At 39.2% G+C, this 19,232-nt stretch overlaps 1 protein-coding gene across 4 annotated transcripts in view; it reads right to left on the reverse strand.

Moving 5' to 3' along the window:
* DPYD (dihydropyrimidine dehydrogenase) overlaps positions 1-19,232 on the reverse strand; it is a 1,626,828-nt gene that overhangs the window by 682,656 nt on the left and 924,940 nt on the right. For all 4 annotated transcript variants that reach the window (XM_077278231.1, XM_077278232.1, XM_077278230.1 and 1 more), the window contains 2 exons: positions 11,371-11,555; positions 7,356-7,571 (listed from right to left, as the gene is read on the reverse strand). In XM_077278231.1, the coding sequence (XP_077134346.1) occupies positions 7,356-7,571; positions 11,371-11,555 (401 nt within the window). The remainder of the gene's footprint in view (positions 1-7,355; positions 7,572-11,370; positions 11,556-19,232) is intronic.

The following is a 19,232-nucleotide window of genomic DNA, read 5'->3' on the forward strand; positions in this document are numbered from 1 at the left end:
GAGCGTCTCTGCAAGATAAATTGACATGCTGCGGTCTAGAAAGACGCGCCGCATGTCCATCTCTGCAGAGAAGACATGGGTGCCAATGGACGCATAGTGGACATGGGATTTCTTGAAATCTCATCCTCTATGCTGTAACATCTGGCCTCTACAGGTTGGACATTGCAGATGTACACAGTGTCCAACCCGCAGCTTTTACTGACCGTAGGAACATATCCTAAAACAAAACCAAGGCATCAATAGTTAAAGTTTTTTTAACCATTCCAGCCCTGTAAACTGTGTTTAAGCAAATAATAAAATAAATTAAGCTTCAGCTTTGAAAGTTCAACTCAGGGCAGGTGCAAACAAGCGTATTTTTGATCTGAGTGCAATCTGTAAAAACATTGGTTCGCATTTGGACCGATGTTATGTTATGAGGTCGTGCACATGACCGGGGGGAAAAAAATGACTGCATTCCTGAATTTTATACAATATTCAGATCACATTCAACTACACAAGTGAAAGAGTTCTTTGAAAACATCAGACTGGGTGGGGTCTGATTTCCATGTAATGGCAAAATAGAGAAGATGGAGATTTTTTTTCCCTCTTCCCCTCAACCAAGAGAATCGGATCACGTTGTGATGACACTTTGATCAAACTCTGATTACACTTCGATACGAGTGCCATTTTCGCTTGATAAAATCTACGCCCATCTGCACCTGCTGTTATTCTCGAAAAATTCAAGTTGCCGTATGGCTGAGTCATAGGAAAAAGAAGGGAAGAAAAAAAGTCAAGGTTTTGTTGAGTTGTACAAGAGAAAAAAAAGTAAAAAACATATAGATTACTATTCAGTGATTGTAGTAAAAAGACTGGATAAAAAAATGACCATTTTACTCATTGCTTTAGATTACCCCGGTCCATCTGCTATTTAAAAGTAAACCCATTACCGATCCAAACCTCTACGGCTACCAAATTTCCCATGAAGCAGCAAAGTAATATTTGACTTCATAAAATGACTCCGAGATGAAACAAATTGACCTTGGTAGAAGAAGAGGTTAAGTGCTCTGAAGGTTCTGCATGTGCTGCAGGCTCTGCTACCTGCTTCTATTACACACCGTCGTCTTCCACTGTTCCATAGTGAACAAGCTCATCATCTTGTATATGAGCGGAAAAAAAAAAATCTATTGTGCCTGGGTCTAGGAGAACGAACTGCCTTTCCACGGCAATTCATAAAACTATTCTACAGGCCTAACTAGAATACAATAACATAATAGGAAAAGGAAGAAAAGATCTTTGTGCAAAAAAAAAAAAATAGCCCAATTTCCTACAGAGGTATCTATGATACATCATCATCCTCCGGTTTATTCTTCTAAGTCACACTATTAGGGGAAATGGTTTTGCTAATGGTATATTAGAAAGCCATAAATAATGCACATTATGTACCTGCCATGCTGCAAAGTATATATCTGATCTACATCCATTCATGGATTAGTAAGTCACGTCTTCACTTAACAATGATCATACATTATTCCAGCTAATGTGGAGTCCACCGCAGCACACAATTTAATGACTATATCCCTCCGTAAATAGACCTTCCATCTTCTCTCTCTTCTTCACTCGTTTATTGCTTTTATGCCGCGCTGCATAAAATACTGCTGATTCAATGTATTCTCGGAGTATAGATTTTTTTTTTTTTTTAAATTTGTACGTAATTGTAGCACTATTTTTGTAGTGGTTAAATGAGGTGAAAAGCAAGAGAAAAAAATAGATTATACAAAAACATGAGATCTGCAGGAAACTTTGCCTGGGCAATCACATCACTGAGTGCATGTAATGAAAAAAAAAAAAAAACAGTGCTGATTATTGAAAGTGACAGCCATACAAATCAATGCATGTCACGACGAGAGTGAAAGCAGATGTTTCTGATTAATCAGAATTACACGTTCACGAGAGAGAAAGGGGGAAAAAGAAGATCTAAATAAAAGCAAATATGATGAGTGCTAAACGCTTTGCTCACCTGCTAGGGTTCACCCTGAAAACACTTAACGCTCGCCACAGTTGACAGGCGTGTATTTTTGATACAGTAGCGCCAAGATACAATGTAACTGATCTATTACGGTGAACTTTTATCTTCGAATCCGGCATTGATCGCCCGTATCGATCAAGAGTTTCTTGCCGATTGGACAATGCTTAAACTTAACTCGGCAGGTCAGAAGCCATATGAATATCAATACAAAGTTCCATTGCCTTGACAGTTTCTGCTTTAATGTCTCAATTGAAAATGTTATCCTGTGCAGGCTTCAATAGAGACACGTTGGTTTTTTGTTTGGTTTGTGTGAGAAGTATCTAATTAGTGACTGGTATTTCCTAACATAATCCACAGATTTATGCTGAAGGGTATTAAAATTGCAACACGTTATGGGTAAATTAACGCCTATCTTGTGTTTCTTCATTAGGATTCTATGGAAGGAAAATCTCATTAGTATGGGACTTGGGAAACCTGAGCTCTTTCAAGTCAATTCTTCTTAGTAGGTTAAACAATGGATTTAAGCCCCTTCCTGGGCTGTAACAATTGATAATTCTAATGTGATAATTAATATGCAAACCGTAGAATATGACTTTCCAGCATCCACCGATTTCCAAAGCAATTATCATTATGTTACTGCTAAAAAGACGCCTTGCCGCTGTCTTTAATTGAAATGTGTGCATGTTTTACGTATTGATACAATGTAAATATGCAAAGAATACCCAAGTTTTCCTTCTAAAAGTTGGACAAAATTCTTAATAAGTAAAATGGATGTCAGCAACTCAGAATCTTTCACTAGGGGCCTCATTTCACTGTAGAAAAAACATTACATGACCATGATGTTTGCAAGAACTTTAAATGCTCATGCAGAAATCCATGAAAATTGGGCTTTCTCAACCCAAACATACCAGAATCATGGAAATGTATGAAGCTGCCACTCTCTGGTTGGGAGACATGCAGCCAGTCCGTGCATTGCGGTCCGAGGTCGGACTGAGATTTTGGTGAGTTGTTGATTTTGCTAATTTTTGACGGCAATTCTGTCCCCGGTAAGTAAAATAGGTGACTTGCATATTTTGCAAAAATGCACAGAGTAAAAAAAATCATCAAAAAAACTCATCTTCGGAATGTAGCCTAAGGGTATTTTTTGCAGCAATTTTTCTTTTTTTTTTGTATGTTTCTTCATGTTGAAAACAAGATGCATTTTTCAGCACCATAAAAAGCAATACGCTTTCAGAAATCTAATTTCCATGCAGCTTTTATTTTATCAAACTGAATTTTCTCACTGCAGTGTTTTTAAAAATATGTAGCTCATCAATTCTTTCTGCATTTTTGCATCATTTTTGGAGCTTGAAACAGCAAAGATTCTGGAAAAAAATGCAGCATAACATTTTGTGCTGCAAAACGCAGCAAAAAGGTTATGCTACATTTTTCCAACATTTTTACGGTTTCTCATTAATTTCAAAGGTAAAAAAAAAACTCTGAGAGGGTTTTCAGCACTTTTTGGGATGAAAACCCACTTTACTAACATGTGCTGTAGACAAATCGCACATCTGTCTGAAAAATGCAGCTATCTGCTTGCAATGTGAAGCATTTTTTTGCTAAGAGTAAAGATTTTGGCAGCAGAAAAAAATGCTGCATGAAAACGACAAGTGAACATACCGTACGTAAGGCATACCCTCATGCAGAAAAAAATGGACCGCTTTTCATCAGTGTTTTGGATAAGATTCTTAGCAGTATGCCTGCCTTTACCATTATTTTTAAAGCAGTGACTTTTTCATATGCAAAAAAGGAACTTATAATTACAATGTTAAAAATGGACAGCAGTGTTGAGCATTCCGATACCGCAAGTATCGGGTATCGGAATTCCGATACCGAGATCCGATACTTTTGTGGTATCGGGTATCGGTATCGAAACAACATTAATGTGTAAAATACAACATTAATGTGTAAAATAAAGAATTAAAATAAAAAATATTGCTATACTCACCTCTCCGACGCAGCCTGGACCTCACCGAGGGAACCGGCAGCGTTGTTTGCTTAAAATGCGCGCGTTTCCTGCCTCCCGCGATGTCACGGCTTCTGATTGGTCGTGTGCCGCCCATGTGGCCGCGACGCGACCAATCACAGCAAGCCGTGACGTAATTTCAGGTCCTGAATGCCTATTTCTGCATTCAGGACCTGAAATTACGTCACGGCTTGCTGTGATTGGTCGCGTTGCGGCCACATGGGCGGCACGCAACCAATCACAAGCCGTGACGTAATTTTAAAATGCGCGCGTGTCCTGCCTCCCATGACGTCATGGCTTGTGATTGGTCGCGTCGCCCATGTGACCGCGACGCGACCAATCACAAGCCAGAACGTAATTTTAAAATCCTGAATGCCTAGAATTAAGCTTCCAGGACCTCAAAATTACGTCACGGCTTGCTGTGATTGGTCGCGTCGCGGCCACATGGGCGGCACGCGACCAATCAGAAGCCGTGACGTCACGGGAGGCAGGAAACGCGCGCATTTTAAGCAAACAACGCTGCCGGTTCCCTCGGTGAGGTCCAGGCTGCGTCGGAGAGGTGAGTATAGCAATATTTTTTATTTTAATTCTTTATTTTACACATTAATATGGATCCCAGGGCCTGAAGGAGAGTTTCCTCTCCTTCAGACCCTGGGAACCATCAGGAATACCGTCCGATACTTGAGTCCCATTGACTTGCATTGGTATCGGGTATTGGTATCGGATTAGATCCGATACTTTGCCGGTATCGGCCGATACTTTCCGATACCGATACTTTCAAGTATCGGACGGTATCACTCAACACTAGACAGCACACAGATTGCATATGAAAAGAGTCCTTGTGCTTTCCATGACTTTCATGTACCCATAGACTTGTCTGGGTGATTTTGATCCGTCCATGACGCGGATCCCGTCATAGACTGCAGTTCACATTGCTAAACTGACAGGTCACATATAGACAAATAAACATCTCCTGACAAATTATAGCAAAATCTGAAATGTTTTTCAAAGTTGGTCATCTTGTGCCTTCTTGGGAAACTGTATATCTAGCCAAGAGCTAAAGTAAAGGGAGGACAAATATTTATAGAAAATCATCATTCTAGATGATTGTGACAAAATATTGTGTACACGCTTTGTATAGATCCCTCACACAGACACCCTTCAAGTTACACTTGTGTAACATTCATTGAATGTTAAGCAATATGGGACCAATATCCACAAATGCAAACATTTTCTGAAACCAGAGCCATATTTGTACTTAAAGGGTGCCTGTCAGCCGGTTTTTGTTATTTAACCTGAGAGCAGCATGATATAAGAGACCATCAATGTGTCACTTACTAGGCTGTGCTGTAGTCTCAATAGAATCAGTCTTTTATCAGCAGAAGATTATCACTAGATAACTAGGTCTCACATGCAGTCTAGTCAGGCTTATCTGTGTAACTCCACCCCCACCAATGATTGGCAGCTTGCTTCTAATGTAGAGTGTACACAAGAAGCTGCCAATCAGTGGTGTAGGGGCGGGTTTACACAGATGAGCCTGACTGGCCTGCATGTGAGACCTAGTCATCTAGTGATAATCTCCTGCTGCTCTTAAAATAAATAACAAAAACCTGTTGACAGATGACCTTTAGGGTACGTGTCCACGTTCAGGAAACGCTGCGTGTTTGACGCTGTGTGGGGCAGCAGCGTCAAACACGCAGCATCCAGATGTTCCAGCATAGTGGAGGGGATTTTATGAAATCCCGTGTCCACTATGCATGGAAACACGCATCCGTCGGCCCTGCAACTCCAGACATGCTGCACATCTTTTAAGATCGCAGCATGTCCATGTTCCTTGCGACGACGCTGCGCCTCCGCAAGGAATAACACAGGGTCCTATGCGAGGGGTGCGATGATGACGGATGTGTGCAATGAACACATCTGGCATCATCGCATCCCAGAAGGGGGCGGGGCTTAGCGCCGAGCGGGTTTGCCGCTCCGACGATACCGCCAGCCATCCTGATCGTGGACACGTACCCTTAAAGTCTGTGCTATGGGGTTTTGGAACCATAATGATTTTCTTCAGCAAAATAAAAAAAATCTTCAAAACTCATGAAATATGCACTTATAACTGTTAACATCCAGGAAATATAAGGTTATAAGTCAGGTTTCAACGTAAAATATACAAGATGATTTTAGAGACTCAGGCTCGATGTTCTACACATAGATTTCACTAAAGTTTATGTGGTATAAACTGTGTATGAAAAAACAAATAATCTTCCGAAACAGAGCTTACATTGAAAATATAGGTTGAAAAAGTGTGTGGACATCATAGACAGATAGCTTATAATTCCCCATCATTATGACAGAACTTTGAACTGCCAGTGAAGAGCATCAACCTTGAATGGCAGCAATGCAATAGATCACTGGAAGTGTAATGTGATGCTGACCAGTGATTCCCTCAGTGATAATAGCTGTTCCTCGGGGGATTCAGGCTTTAGTATAGGAAGAGGATTTTCTTACTGAGAAAGTCCACTTAAAAGACCTTACTAGTGATGAGCGAAGGTGCTCGGATAAGGTGTTATCAGAGCATGCTCGGGTGCTAGCCGAGTGTCTTCAAAGTGCTCAAAAAATATGTTTGAGTCCCCGCTGTTGCATATCTAGCAGTTGTTTGAAAGCCGAAACACCTGCAGGGATTGCCTATCAAACAGACATTCCCTGCATTTGTTGCGGCTGTCTATTAGCTGAGAGACATGCAGGCGCAGGGACTCAAATATATTTTTTGAACAAGCTGAAGATACTCAGTTAGCACCCGAGCATGCTCTGATAATGCCTTATCCAAGCACATTCGCTCATCACTAGTGATGAGCGAGTATACTCGTTACTCGGGTTTCCCCGAGCATGCTCGTGTGGTCTCCGAGTATTTTGTAGTGCTCGGAGATTTAGCTTTAGTCGCCGCAGCTGCATTATTTGCGGCTGCTAGAAAGGCTAAATACATGTGGGAATTCCCTAAAAAACAGGCAATCACTGCATGTATTCGGGCTGTCTAGCAGTCACAAATCATGCAGCTGCGGCGACGAAAACTAAATCTCCGTGCACTGCAAAATACTCGGAGACCACCCGAGCATGCTCGAAGAAACCCGAGTAAAGAGTATACTCGCTCATCACTACTCATCATTAAGCCCAAAGCCTTCTTTCTTACATGTATATGTGCACTACACCAGTCCACCATTTTCTTGCATTTTGTCTTTCTTCATGCCTGAAATTTCTTTAAAGAAACGCATGGAGTATGTGAATTATGGATTAATGAATTGTAAAACATAGTATGGAGAATACTAATAAAGAATACTTAGCAAAATAATTTACCTTTTCCAAGGAAAATGTCTTTGTTAGAGCAAAACCCCATCCAGTCTCAAAGGCTCTGCGGATCATGGGGGCACTAGTGGTTGGTGGAGCGCTTGCAAGGCCAAAAGGATTGTGAAATTTCAATCCAGCCATTTCTACACTGATATCTACTGCATCGATAGGTGAATAGAACAATGGCAGCTCCGGTTTGCCAGTAACATCCACTCCGTGTAATCCCTGTTCAAATACAGTAAAACAATTACACATTTCATTGAACTTAAAATCCAGGGCTAATAAAACCTCAAATGTTGGATGGTCTATATTACTGGGTTAATTACCTATGAAAAATCTAGTCTTATATTTTGTGCAATTGCATAAAGTTTGCAAAGTGCATGTCTATGGGTGATACTGTAGCTTCTATCACCAGGGAGCAATAATTAAATATCTTAATTGACTTTCACCTCACTGGATTATTCACACTACGATATCTGCACAAATTCATTAGACTTTATCTAAGACAAAATTAATTCTGCCACGTGTCTTAGAAGAAAATATAGTGTGCCACGTACTAGCTTACGCTTTGGATAAGCAAAAAAGAGGTGACCAAATATGTGTAAGGGGCACTTACAAATACAATAAGAAACCTATGACGAAAGGAAGTTGAGCGCCCAAAAATAAACAACAGGTATTCTTTTTTAGTACAAACAAAATTATAAAACACAATAAAAGAATAAGGGAAAACATATACAGACACTACCACAGGTCTCAGGACCATAGCAAATGGCCATTAAAAGATAAGCTTGATGCTTTGATTGCGTAGATGTATCGTTTCTCTACCAAGACTAAATTCTAACAATATTACTAGATTTGATCTTTTCATGATCACCAGCTCGAGCATCTGAAGGTCACCTGTTTATTTATACATTCAGAGATATAGTTAATATCCATTTCCACTACCAAACCTATTTAAGCTTCTTGAGGTTTCTCTTTTTATCTGCCTTACCTATGACAAAACAAGGACAATGGAGTGATACATGGGATACCCAACCAATCTAAGCAAGGCTTTCCTTTACTTTTTTCTAAATAAAGTCATCAACGATATACAAAAGTTGAAAATTGCCATTCCAACTGATTACACAGGTCTGCAAAAAAATTTTTTTCAAGAGCTGTTTTGGTTATTCCATGTAATCTTTATGTTTTTAAGAGCGCTGAATCCGAAAATGACCTCCGTTTTGTCATAGGACATCACGTTTTCTGACAATTTAAGTAACTATGTTAAATAAGAAAATACTTCAAAATAAATGAAAATAAACTCATAAAATTAATTTTTTATTACAAATGTTTCATGAAAATCATTTTTTACCTGCAATGAGCTCACTAACACACACTAAAATCTATTTTTCTTCCCTGTGAGGCTTCTCTTGGTACATTTACGCTTGTGAGTAGCATATGGAATGTCTCTCTGAAGCGTCCAACAGTAGTCTGCCATCATTGTAATGCTCCATCTTCCCTGGTATATTCTTTCCATCTCTTTAATGTCCTGGTGGAATCGTTCACCTTGCTCTTCACTCACAGCTCACAAATTTTCAGGAAAGGTGGGAATGAAGGAAATGCACTTTCAAACTCATCAGGCGACCTAAAGCTTGAAATGCTTTCAGCATTCGTCCGACGATTTTTTTGTAGTCAGGGTCTTTGTTATTGCCTAAAAATTTCTCTAAGACCTCTTTAAATGCAAACCACCCTTCTTTTTGAGGATATTCACCACAAATGTAACAGAAACTGTCAGGCGAATTAATACACTTCTGCAGAGCCATAATGCTAATTTTGGGAAACACAGTTGAATATGACGAGCTAACATGAACTGAGAAGAAAAAGTGTGAACAGGCGAGAACCAAGGTAAAACAATTGAATCAAGCCCGGGCATGTCAGAGCCTGCTTGCTCAGCTTGCAACATGTTCATGCTGGTTTCATTAGCTCACTCTGAAAGTTCTTTTCTTTGAAAGGTATATTTTTTTGGCATTGTATATCTTCAATGCATTGATGTGAATTAATTAATAGTAATTTTGACTTTCAAAACCCTAAGATAAAAAAAATACCAAAAATTGAGAAAAATATACTAAATTTGAAGAGAATTTTGCATTTTCTGGCAAATCCTGACGTCCAGGATTTTTTTCAATATTTTTTTTGTTTTCAGCACACCAATACATGGAAATTAGATGAAAATAATCAAACAGCTTTTTAGTCGCAGACCTGTGTTAACCTTGAATGACTGCCATGTAATTCTAAACAACAAACCAATTTAACCCCTTCCCGACATGTGACGGTATAGTACGTCACATGTCGGGACCCCCGCTTTGATGTGCGCTCCGGCGGTGAGCGCACATCAAAGTCGCGACATGTCAGCTGTTTCTTACAGCTGACATGTGCGCGCAATAGCGGCGGGTGAAATCGCGATCACCCGCCGCTATTAACTAGTTAAATGCCGCTGTCAAACACAGACAGCGGCATTTAACTACCGCATCCGGCCGTGCGGCCGGATATGAGCGCATCGCCGACCCCCGTCACATGATCGGGGGTCGGCGATGCATCAGGACAGTAACCATAGAGGTCCTTGAGACCTCTATGGTTACTGATTGCCGGTGGCTGTGAGCGCCCCCCTGTGGTCGGCGCTCACAGCACACCTGCAATTCTGCTGTGTAGCAGCGATCTTATGATCGGTGCTGCATAGCAGAGCCGATCGGGCTGTGCCTGCTTCTAGCCTCCCATGGAGGCTATTGAAGCATGGCAAAAGTAAAAAAAAAAAGTTTTTAAAAATGTGAAAAAAAAAAAAAAAACATAAAAGTTTAAATCACCCCCCTTTCGCCCCAATCAAAATAAATCAATAAAAAAAGCGCCCAACCTACACATATTTGGTATCGCCGCGTTCAGAATCGCCCGATCTATCAATAAAAAAAAAGCATTAACCTGATCGCAAAACGGCGTAACGAGAAAAAAAATCGGAACGCCAGAATTACGTTTTTTTGGTCGCCACGGCATTGCATTAAAATGCAATAACGGGCGATCAAAAGAACGTGTCTGCACCAAAATGCTATCATTAAAAACGCCAGCTCGGCATGCAAAAAATAAGCCCTCACCTGACCCCAGATCACGAAAAATGGAGACGCTACGAGTATCGGAAAATGGCGCAATTTTGTTTTGTTTTGTTTTTTGCAAAGTTTGGAATTTTTTTTCACCACTTAGGTGAAAAATAACCTAGTCATGTTAGGTGTCTATGAACTCGTACTGACCTGGAGAATCATAATGGCAGGTCAGTTTTAGCATTTAGTGAACCTAGCAAAATAGGCAAGCAAAAAACAAGTGTGCGATTGCACTTTTTTTGCAATTTCACTGCACTTGGAATTTTTTTCCCGTTTTCTAGTACACGACATGCTAAAACCAATGATGTCGTTGAAAAGTACAACTCGTCCCGCAAAAAATAAGCCCTCACATGGCCATATTGACGGAAAAATAAAAAAGTTATGGCTCTGGGAAGGAGGGGAGCGAAAAACGAAAACGGAAAAACGGAAAAAGCTCCGGGGGTGAAGGGGTTAAAGTAAAATCTGTCACCAGGTTTCTGCTACCTCGCCTATGTGTGGGGGATAGCTATAGGATGGCTAATGGATTGCATCCATCACATCAATCCAGTAAAAAAGTATGTGTTAATATGGGAGCCAAATGAGCTGATGACTAATGGATGGCATTGGATTTACAGACAAGGCTCTTTAATCAAGAACACTATCTATAATTTTCCTTAAATTTACCATGAATTCTAATCACTAGGGGCAAGTATCAATGTATTATGACTGGTTAAAATCTGATTGAGACACCCTGTGTTATAAAACTCTTTTTGTGCCCATTTGTCAAGTTTCTTTATGGTTTTCTGGAAGCCTAAAAGCTCCTCATGTATTACAATAAAAGTGGAATCTATTCTCCTAAAGATATAAGAATATCCCTTGTGGTCTACTCAAACTTTTAATATAATAAAATAATAGCATACCTGTAGATATTTATGAATGTACCAAGATGCTTGCTTCCCATCATTAACTGATTCAACAGTTGTATTAGCCAAACCAGCAAGGTCGCCGCCAGCAAATACGCCAAGTTCACTGGTTGCCATAGTCTCTGTGTCAATTTTGGGTAAACCCCATCTGTTGAACTTGATGGGTTTCATGGCTTCGATAACTATAGTAAAAGCATATGTGATAAGAATAATTAGACTGAGAACAAAAACTGAGAGAACAAAAAATTAGACAACTGTCCTCTACTTCTTAACTTCCCATTTGGAATAAAATACAACACATATGGCTATATTTCCCTTTTTGTAAATATTGTTAAGAACTTTTATTCCTTACAATCCAAAATCAATGCAATATTGCGTTGCATCACGATAGAAAAACTCTTGCTAGGCTATGTTCACATGCTGCCCTTTTGTTGTGTTTTTTTTTGCAGCAAAACCTTTTCAGCAAAACCTTTTCATGGTTTCTTACTGCTCTCTTGGCAGTAAGAAACTTGTCACAAAAAAGCAGGTTTTGCTGGGTTTTCCTGTGTTTTTGTCTTGCTACATTTGTCTCTTGTGCATGTTTATAAAGTTTATTGGCAAATAAAATCTGATTCTACTTCAATAGGTTTTGGCACAACAAAACACTGCAAAACCTGATACCTGTGTTTTTTCAGCATTTTGTTCACCACCATTTACTTTCAATGGGTTAAAAACACTGAAAAAACGCTGAAAGATGTGATATGCTCAAGAATTTGTGAAAAATACTGAGGACAGAAAAAACAGGCTGTGTGCATGAGATATCTGAAATCTCTTTGACATAGCAAGTACTTCAAAACGCTGCCAAAATTAGAAGAAGAAAAACATTAAAAAACGCACCAAGCACAATGCACCTCTCTTCCGCTGGGTAGCTGTATAAAGACATTTATGAACATCTTCTGACAGAGTATCACAAAATCATGTTGAAGTTTTCAAAACAGGTGACGTTATGTCATACATCTAGTAATATGCTGAGCCAGGGGAAAAGATGAGGAAAAATACAATTTTCCTTGACTTTTATGCTTTCGATCAATCAACTGAGTCCATATTACTAAATTGGTTGGCTGAGAGCAAGGGTGTAACTACACTTAAGCCCCTTCATACCAAAGCCTGTTTTCACCTTCCTGACCAGGCCATATTTTACAATTCTGACCAGTGTCACTTTATATGGTAATAACTATGGAATGCTTCAATGGATCCTGAGAATGTTTTCTCATGACATATTGTATTTGATAATAGTGGTAAAACTTGTTCGATATGATTTATGTTTATTTGTAAAAATATCAGAAATTTGCAGACAATTTGGAAAATGTAGCAATTTTTTAAACTTTTAATTTTTTATGCCCTTAAATCAGTTATGTCACACAAAATATTTAATAAATAACATTTCCTACATGTGTACTGTACATAAGCACAATTTTTGAAACTTTTTTTGTTAGGAAGTTATAAGGGTTTAAAGTTGACCAAAGGTTTCTAATTTTTGCAACAAAATTTTCAGAAATATTTTTTTTTAGGGAACACACACCTTTGTAGTGACTTTGAGGGGCATATATGACAGAAAATACCCAAAAGTGACAGCATTCAAAAAACTGTACCCTTCAAGATGCTCAAAACCACATTCAAGGAGTTTATTAGCCATTCAGGTGCTTCACAGGAATTAATGTGGAAGTGATTTTTTTTATTTTTGAAAGGGTAACAGGAAAAATTGGACCCGAAAATTTGTTGTGAAATTTCTCCTGAGCATGCAATACCCCATATCTGAGGGAAAGCTACTGTTTTGGTGCACTGCAGAGCTCATAATTTTCTGGAATACTTAGCAGACGCCATGTTTGGAGAGATCCTGATATGCCTAAACAGTGGAAACTGCTTTCAAGTGACACCATTATGGTAACTAGACCCCTCAGGGAACTTATCCAGATGCTTGGTGAGCACCATGAACCCTCAGGTGCGTCACAAAAGTTTATAATGTTAAGCAGTAAAAATAAAAAAAGCACATTTTTCACAGAAAAAAATTGTTTAGCCCCAAATTTTGCATTTTTAAAAGAGTAAGTGAAGAAATTACACTATACAATTTGTTGTGCAATTTCTCCTGAGTACGCCAATACCAAATATGTAGAGGAAAATTACTGGTTGGGTGCACGGCAGGGCTTGAAATGTAAGGAGCATCATTTTACTTTTTAAATGCAAAATTTGATGAAATCATAAGTGGAGGCTATGTCAAGTTTGGAGAGCCCCTCATGTGCCTAAACAGCGGAAACCCCACACAAGTGACCCCATTTTAGAAACTAGACCACTCAAGGAACTTATCTTAATGTGTGGTAAGTACATTGAAACCTCAGATGTTTTATAGAAGTTTATAACATTTATATGTTGGTGGAAATGAAAAAGAAATCACATTTTCCCAACAAGCATGGTTTTTAGCTCCCATGTTCTTTTTTCACAATGGTAACAGGAGACAATGGACCCTAAAATTTGTTCTGCAATTTCTCCTGAGTATGAAGATATCCCATATGTTGGGGGAAACTACAGTTTGGGTGCACAGCAGAGCTCAGAAAGAATGAAGTGATGTTTCAGAACGCAGATTTTGATGGAATGTTCTGCAGGTGTCATGTCACATTTGGAGAGCCCCTGATGTGCCTAAACAGTGGAAACCCTCCACAACTGACCCCATTTTGGAAAACAGACCCTTCAAGGAATTTATCTAGATGTTTGATGTACACCTTGAATGCCCAAGTGCTTCACAAAAGTTTATAATGTTGAGCCATGAAAATAAAAAATCTAATTTAATCCCCAAACAAATGTTCTTTTATCCCCAATTTTTTTATCTTCTCAAGGGTAGCAGGGGAAAATAGACACCCAAAAGCATTGTGCAATTTCTCCTGAGTACACAGATCCCTCATATGTGGTTGAAAACTACTTTTGAGGCACGGTACAAAGCTTACAAGTGAGGAAGAACCATATTGGAGTTCAGATTTTCCTGGACTGATTTCAGGGTGCCATGTCACATTGATGGAGCCTCTGATGTGCCAGAACAGCAGAACCCCCCATAAGTGACCCTATTTTACAAACTACACCAGTCTCAATGAATTCATCTACTGGTGCAATAATCATACTGTCACATAAGTTTATACCATTGGGCAGTGAAGAAAAAAAAATGTGTTTTAGGTCCAGATTTTACATTTTCACACTGGGAAATGGGTAAAAATGGCACCCCATATGTGACTGTACAGTACTACTTAGACATATGGCGAGACTCGGGAGGGATGGATTACTATTTTCCTCCTGGAATGCAGATTTTGCTAGAATGATATGCAGACTCCTTATACAGAGCCCCTAAGGGCTAGAAGAACAGACTTCCCCCTCAACTGACCCCATTTAGGAAATTATACTCCTTTAGGAATTTATCTACAGGTATAGTGACAATTTTGACTCCATGGGTATTTTCCAGAAACCAGCAGCACTGGATGTTGCTGGGTGAAAATTGCAAACTGTGCAAACTTCCATTGTAGTGCCCAGTAAGTTGCAGTCACTATTTCGAGTATGTTGTTGTCATCAGTACGTTGTTGTGACCAGATCATGCTTCTGGAGACATGCTCCTGTAAATTAGCAGGCTCTTATTGCTACAGAAATGCCAAGCATGTGGATGCTAAATGTGGTTTAGGCTCTCTGGTGTTCAAAAGAGAGTGGGTCATTTTGATTAGCAAGTGCAGAATGTGCTGAATTTCCTTTGGGGAGCGAGGAGCCATTTTGCTTTTTCAGAGCCTTTGTACTACCAGAAACGTGGAAGCTCAGTATATTTCCGTTAACAGATGACAGAGCTGAGCAGAGACTTGCTTTTTTTGTGAATTGAGTTGAAGCTTTTGTTGTGAACCTTATACATAATATTTGGGATCACATTTATCCGGCGTTCTACACTGAGCACTTATATCACGGTTTTCATCTAAATCAGCTCCCTCCCTCTGCGATGCACCACGATGTCGATGTCACTATTGACAGCAGCATCACATGGGTTAAATACCTGTGATCGGTGCTAGAACCAACTGTGGGCGTTGCTACAAGGTGTTGGTTCTTATGTAGAGCTGACACCCGCATTTGATAGCGGCGGTGCTCAGGACGTGTTATATATATACGGCGATTTGTGGGAACACAGCCCACAGAATATACATATGGTGCATGTTGTGACGGGGATAAAACCTTGTAAAATCACTGACTAATAATTAAACATGTTTCCATGCGCATAAAATATATTCATTCTGTTTAAGGCTTGTGTATGTTTGTGTATTCATTTTTATTTCTATGCTTTCCGATTACCTTGGGATACAAAATACTATACTGCATAAAAAAGAAAACGAGAAAAAACATTTTGCAGCAGGTTTCAGAAGGAGACAAGCGCTTTTAAAGGACATCAAAGAAAACAAATCAGTATTTTTTAATCTATCACTGTGTATTGCTGAATACATATCCTTCGCCCTTGATGGAAAGGTACATTGATGCATTTAATACATACACTTGTGTGACATCATACATATGTGAGCTTTTATAATTTTATGATAAGACTTGCACTTAACATTGTGAATATTAAGCAACTGGAAACATACTGTATGCACTCCTCAACATTGAAATTACAACACCAAGAAGGAAAAGTTATGGAGTTATGAAAATCATACGATCAATAGACGTGTACATAACATGCTAAGGATGAAAAAGTGTAAAAAGTAAAATATATTGATTTATTCAGTGCAGATATACACTTATTTACACTCCTCGGTATTGGCACGCCATCATGAACGTTGGACACGTAACGAGTGTGGCCTCATCCAATTCACTTGAAAGGAGTGAGGCTGCACACATTTACCCAAAATGTAGCAGGGAGTAGGCATATCGCTTACTTGTGATCACATGACCGCCCACTCCTGGCGTTGGCATAGGAGAATTCTGACAGCACATGATTTGCGTGGTATGAGGATTCAAACGTCTGCAGTCATTCTTTAAAGGGAATCTGTCAGCAGATTTTTGCTATGTGATCAGAAAGCAGCATGAACTAGGGTCTGAGATGCTGAATTCAATGATGTGCCACTTATTTGGCTGGTGCTGCTGTTTCCATACAATAAATGTTTTATTAGCAATAGACAAACTGTTTTTATCACTGCCGAATTAGCTGCCCATGTGCCTTCTGGTAAAACCCGCCCACAGCACTGATTAGCAGCTTTCTGTCTACATACAATGTACATAGAAAGCTGTGGTGTGGGCTGGGTAAGCTTTCTAAGTTCTGCTACACCTAGAGGATAGAAAACTGATTGTATCACAGCTGCTGCACCTAAGAAGCTAAATGACACATTGCTGGATTCGGGGTTTCTTTACGTACATTATGCAGCTCTCAGAGTAGGTAGCAAAAACTCAGTGACAAATTCCCCCCAAAGCAGAATTTCAAGGTTTTTATATACTCTGCTCAACACTGCAATTACAACAGCAAGAAGGAAGGAAAATCCATGAAATTATTTAAATCACACATGGAATGTCCTTAGTGTGCAACTGCAGAGGCAGCTGCCAACAGTGGATCTTGCTTATTTGCTGTTTGTACACTAAGGACCTTTAGCTATATATTATATCATTATCCATGGTATCAATGTATATATTTTATACTGACTGATTCCTGATTCAATATTAATTTCTTATCATAGAAATGTCAAATGTGTCACAGTCTGCTTACTGCCCACCCTCATAGAGCGCACATCTGAATTTTGTGCAACATTTTTACCCATCATATGGATAGGTTCCTTTAAGCAACTGTATCTATATGATGCTGTACCAATACTGAATTATTGCATACTAAAGATGGGAGCTGAAGGATGATTCCTTTGGGTCCCAATTTGCCTTTAATGTAAACCTATTGTGCCTCCGCGACAATCATAGGAAGTGTTAGAGAAGGAGGAACTCGATCTCATTGCTCTCTACTTGAACAGGCTGTTTATGCGGGAAGCCAAGCCAAGAGTATTTTTCAGTTTAATATAATTAAATCATCTCTAGGTTCCACTTTATTGGTACTCATAAACTTAAAGGCAGAAGTTTATAGGTATCAATAAATGCGTTGGATTGATATGCCTTGCCAGTGAAATGTCTCGACTATTGATAGTATTATTAATGTGCTCCCCCACTCTCCTTCCTTAATTGAATATTCTGGGAATGTGACCTGACTTGTGAAGGTTTTACCAGTTTCTATATGCTACACATATTGTTCTTCATTTGGAATACTGTATATAGGTAACATTGCCCTTGTAAGGGCAGGAGACAAACAGGGCATGGCAGGGATTCTAGGAACATTACAATTACCCTGTCCTTTGCCATTTGTCTCCATGCTGAGGATCCTGCTTGGAATCATTGCAAGCGAGTTGAGCCAGATCGTGATTTTTTATGGGCACTGGCACTACGAGCACTTTATTATTAGCATTATTGTTTGTTGTGTATAAGCTGCTGCAGCTATCTAAAACTACAAGCGCTTCTCACAAATTAGAATATCATCAAAAAGTTTATTGATTTCAGTTCTTCAATACAAAAAGTGAAACTCAGGTGTTTTTTGTTAATTATTCAAATTTACTGAGATAATGAATTTTGGGTTTTCATTGGCTGTAAGCCATAACCATCAACATTAACAGAAATAAACACTTGAAGTAGATCACTCTGTTTGTAATGACTCTATATAATATATGAGATTCACTTTTTGTATGGAAGAACTGAAATAAATTAACTTTTTGATGATATTCTAATTTTGTGAGAAGCACTTGTATATATTTACCAATACTTGTGCCAATAGTTATGAAAATGTTATGCAATCTCTTATGTAACCAGGCACCCGAGAAAAAAATGGTCCTTTCTCATAATAAACAAGACTCTCTTCAAGACAATCACTGCGCAACAAATTTCAGGGAAGTTCTTGTCCCCTGAGAAAATGTTATTGTATCTTACAGCTTTTGATATGTTGAACATGAGTATGTGCTCCAAAAGTCTGTATCACGTAAGGTTTTTAACCCCTTCATAACAGGAGCTTTTTTCAAGTTTTCATTTTCGTTTTTTGCTCCGCTCCTTCCCAGAGCCATAACATTTTTATTTTTCCATCAATATGGCTGTGCGAGGGCTTATTTTTGCGGGACGAGCTGACATTTTTAATGATACCACGTCTGTGCAGATAGGTTCTTTTGATCGCCCATTATTGCATTTAATTCAATTTTGCGGCGACCAAAAAAAACATAATTCTGGTGTTTTTAATTTTTTTCTCGCTACGCCGTTTAGCTATCAGGTTAATCCTTTTTTTAATTGATAGATCGGGTGATTCTGAATGCGGTGATACCAAATATGTTTAGGTTTGATTTTTTTATTGTTTTATTTTGAATGGGATGAAAAGGGGGTGATTTGAACTTTTATTTTTTTTTATTTTTTTCAGATTTTTAAAAACATTTATTTTTTATTTTTGCCATGCTTCTATAGCCTCCATGGTAGGCTAGAAGCTGGCACAACTTGATTGCCTCTGCTACATTGAGGCAATGCTCAGATCGCCCCTATGTTGTAGAATTACAGCATTGCTATGAGCGCTGACCACAGGGTGGCGCTCATAGCAATCCGGCATCAACAACCACAGAGGTCTCAAGGAGACCTCTGGTTGTTATGTCCAAGCACCGCTGACCCACGATCATGTGATGGGATCACCAGTGCGCGCATTTCCGTCAGGATGGCCAGAAGCACTTGTTAAATGCCGCTGTCAGAGTTTGACAGTGGCATTTTATCTAGTTAATAGGAGTGGGCGGATCGCGATTCCACCTGTGCCTAGT

This window comes from Ranitomeya variabilis, chromosome 8, assembly GCF_051348905.1.
Source record: "Ranitomeya variabilis isolate aRanVar5 chromosome 8, aRanVar5.hap1, whole genome shotgun sequence".
NCBI classification, from domain to species: Eukaryota; Metazoa; Chordata; class Amphibia; order Anura; family Dendrobatidae; genus Ranitomeya; species Ranitomeya variabilis.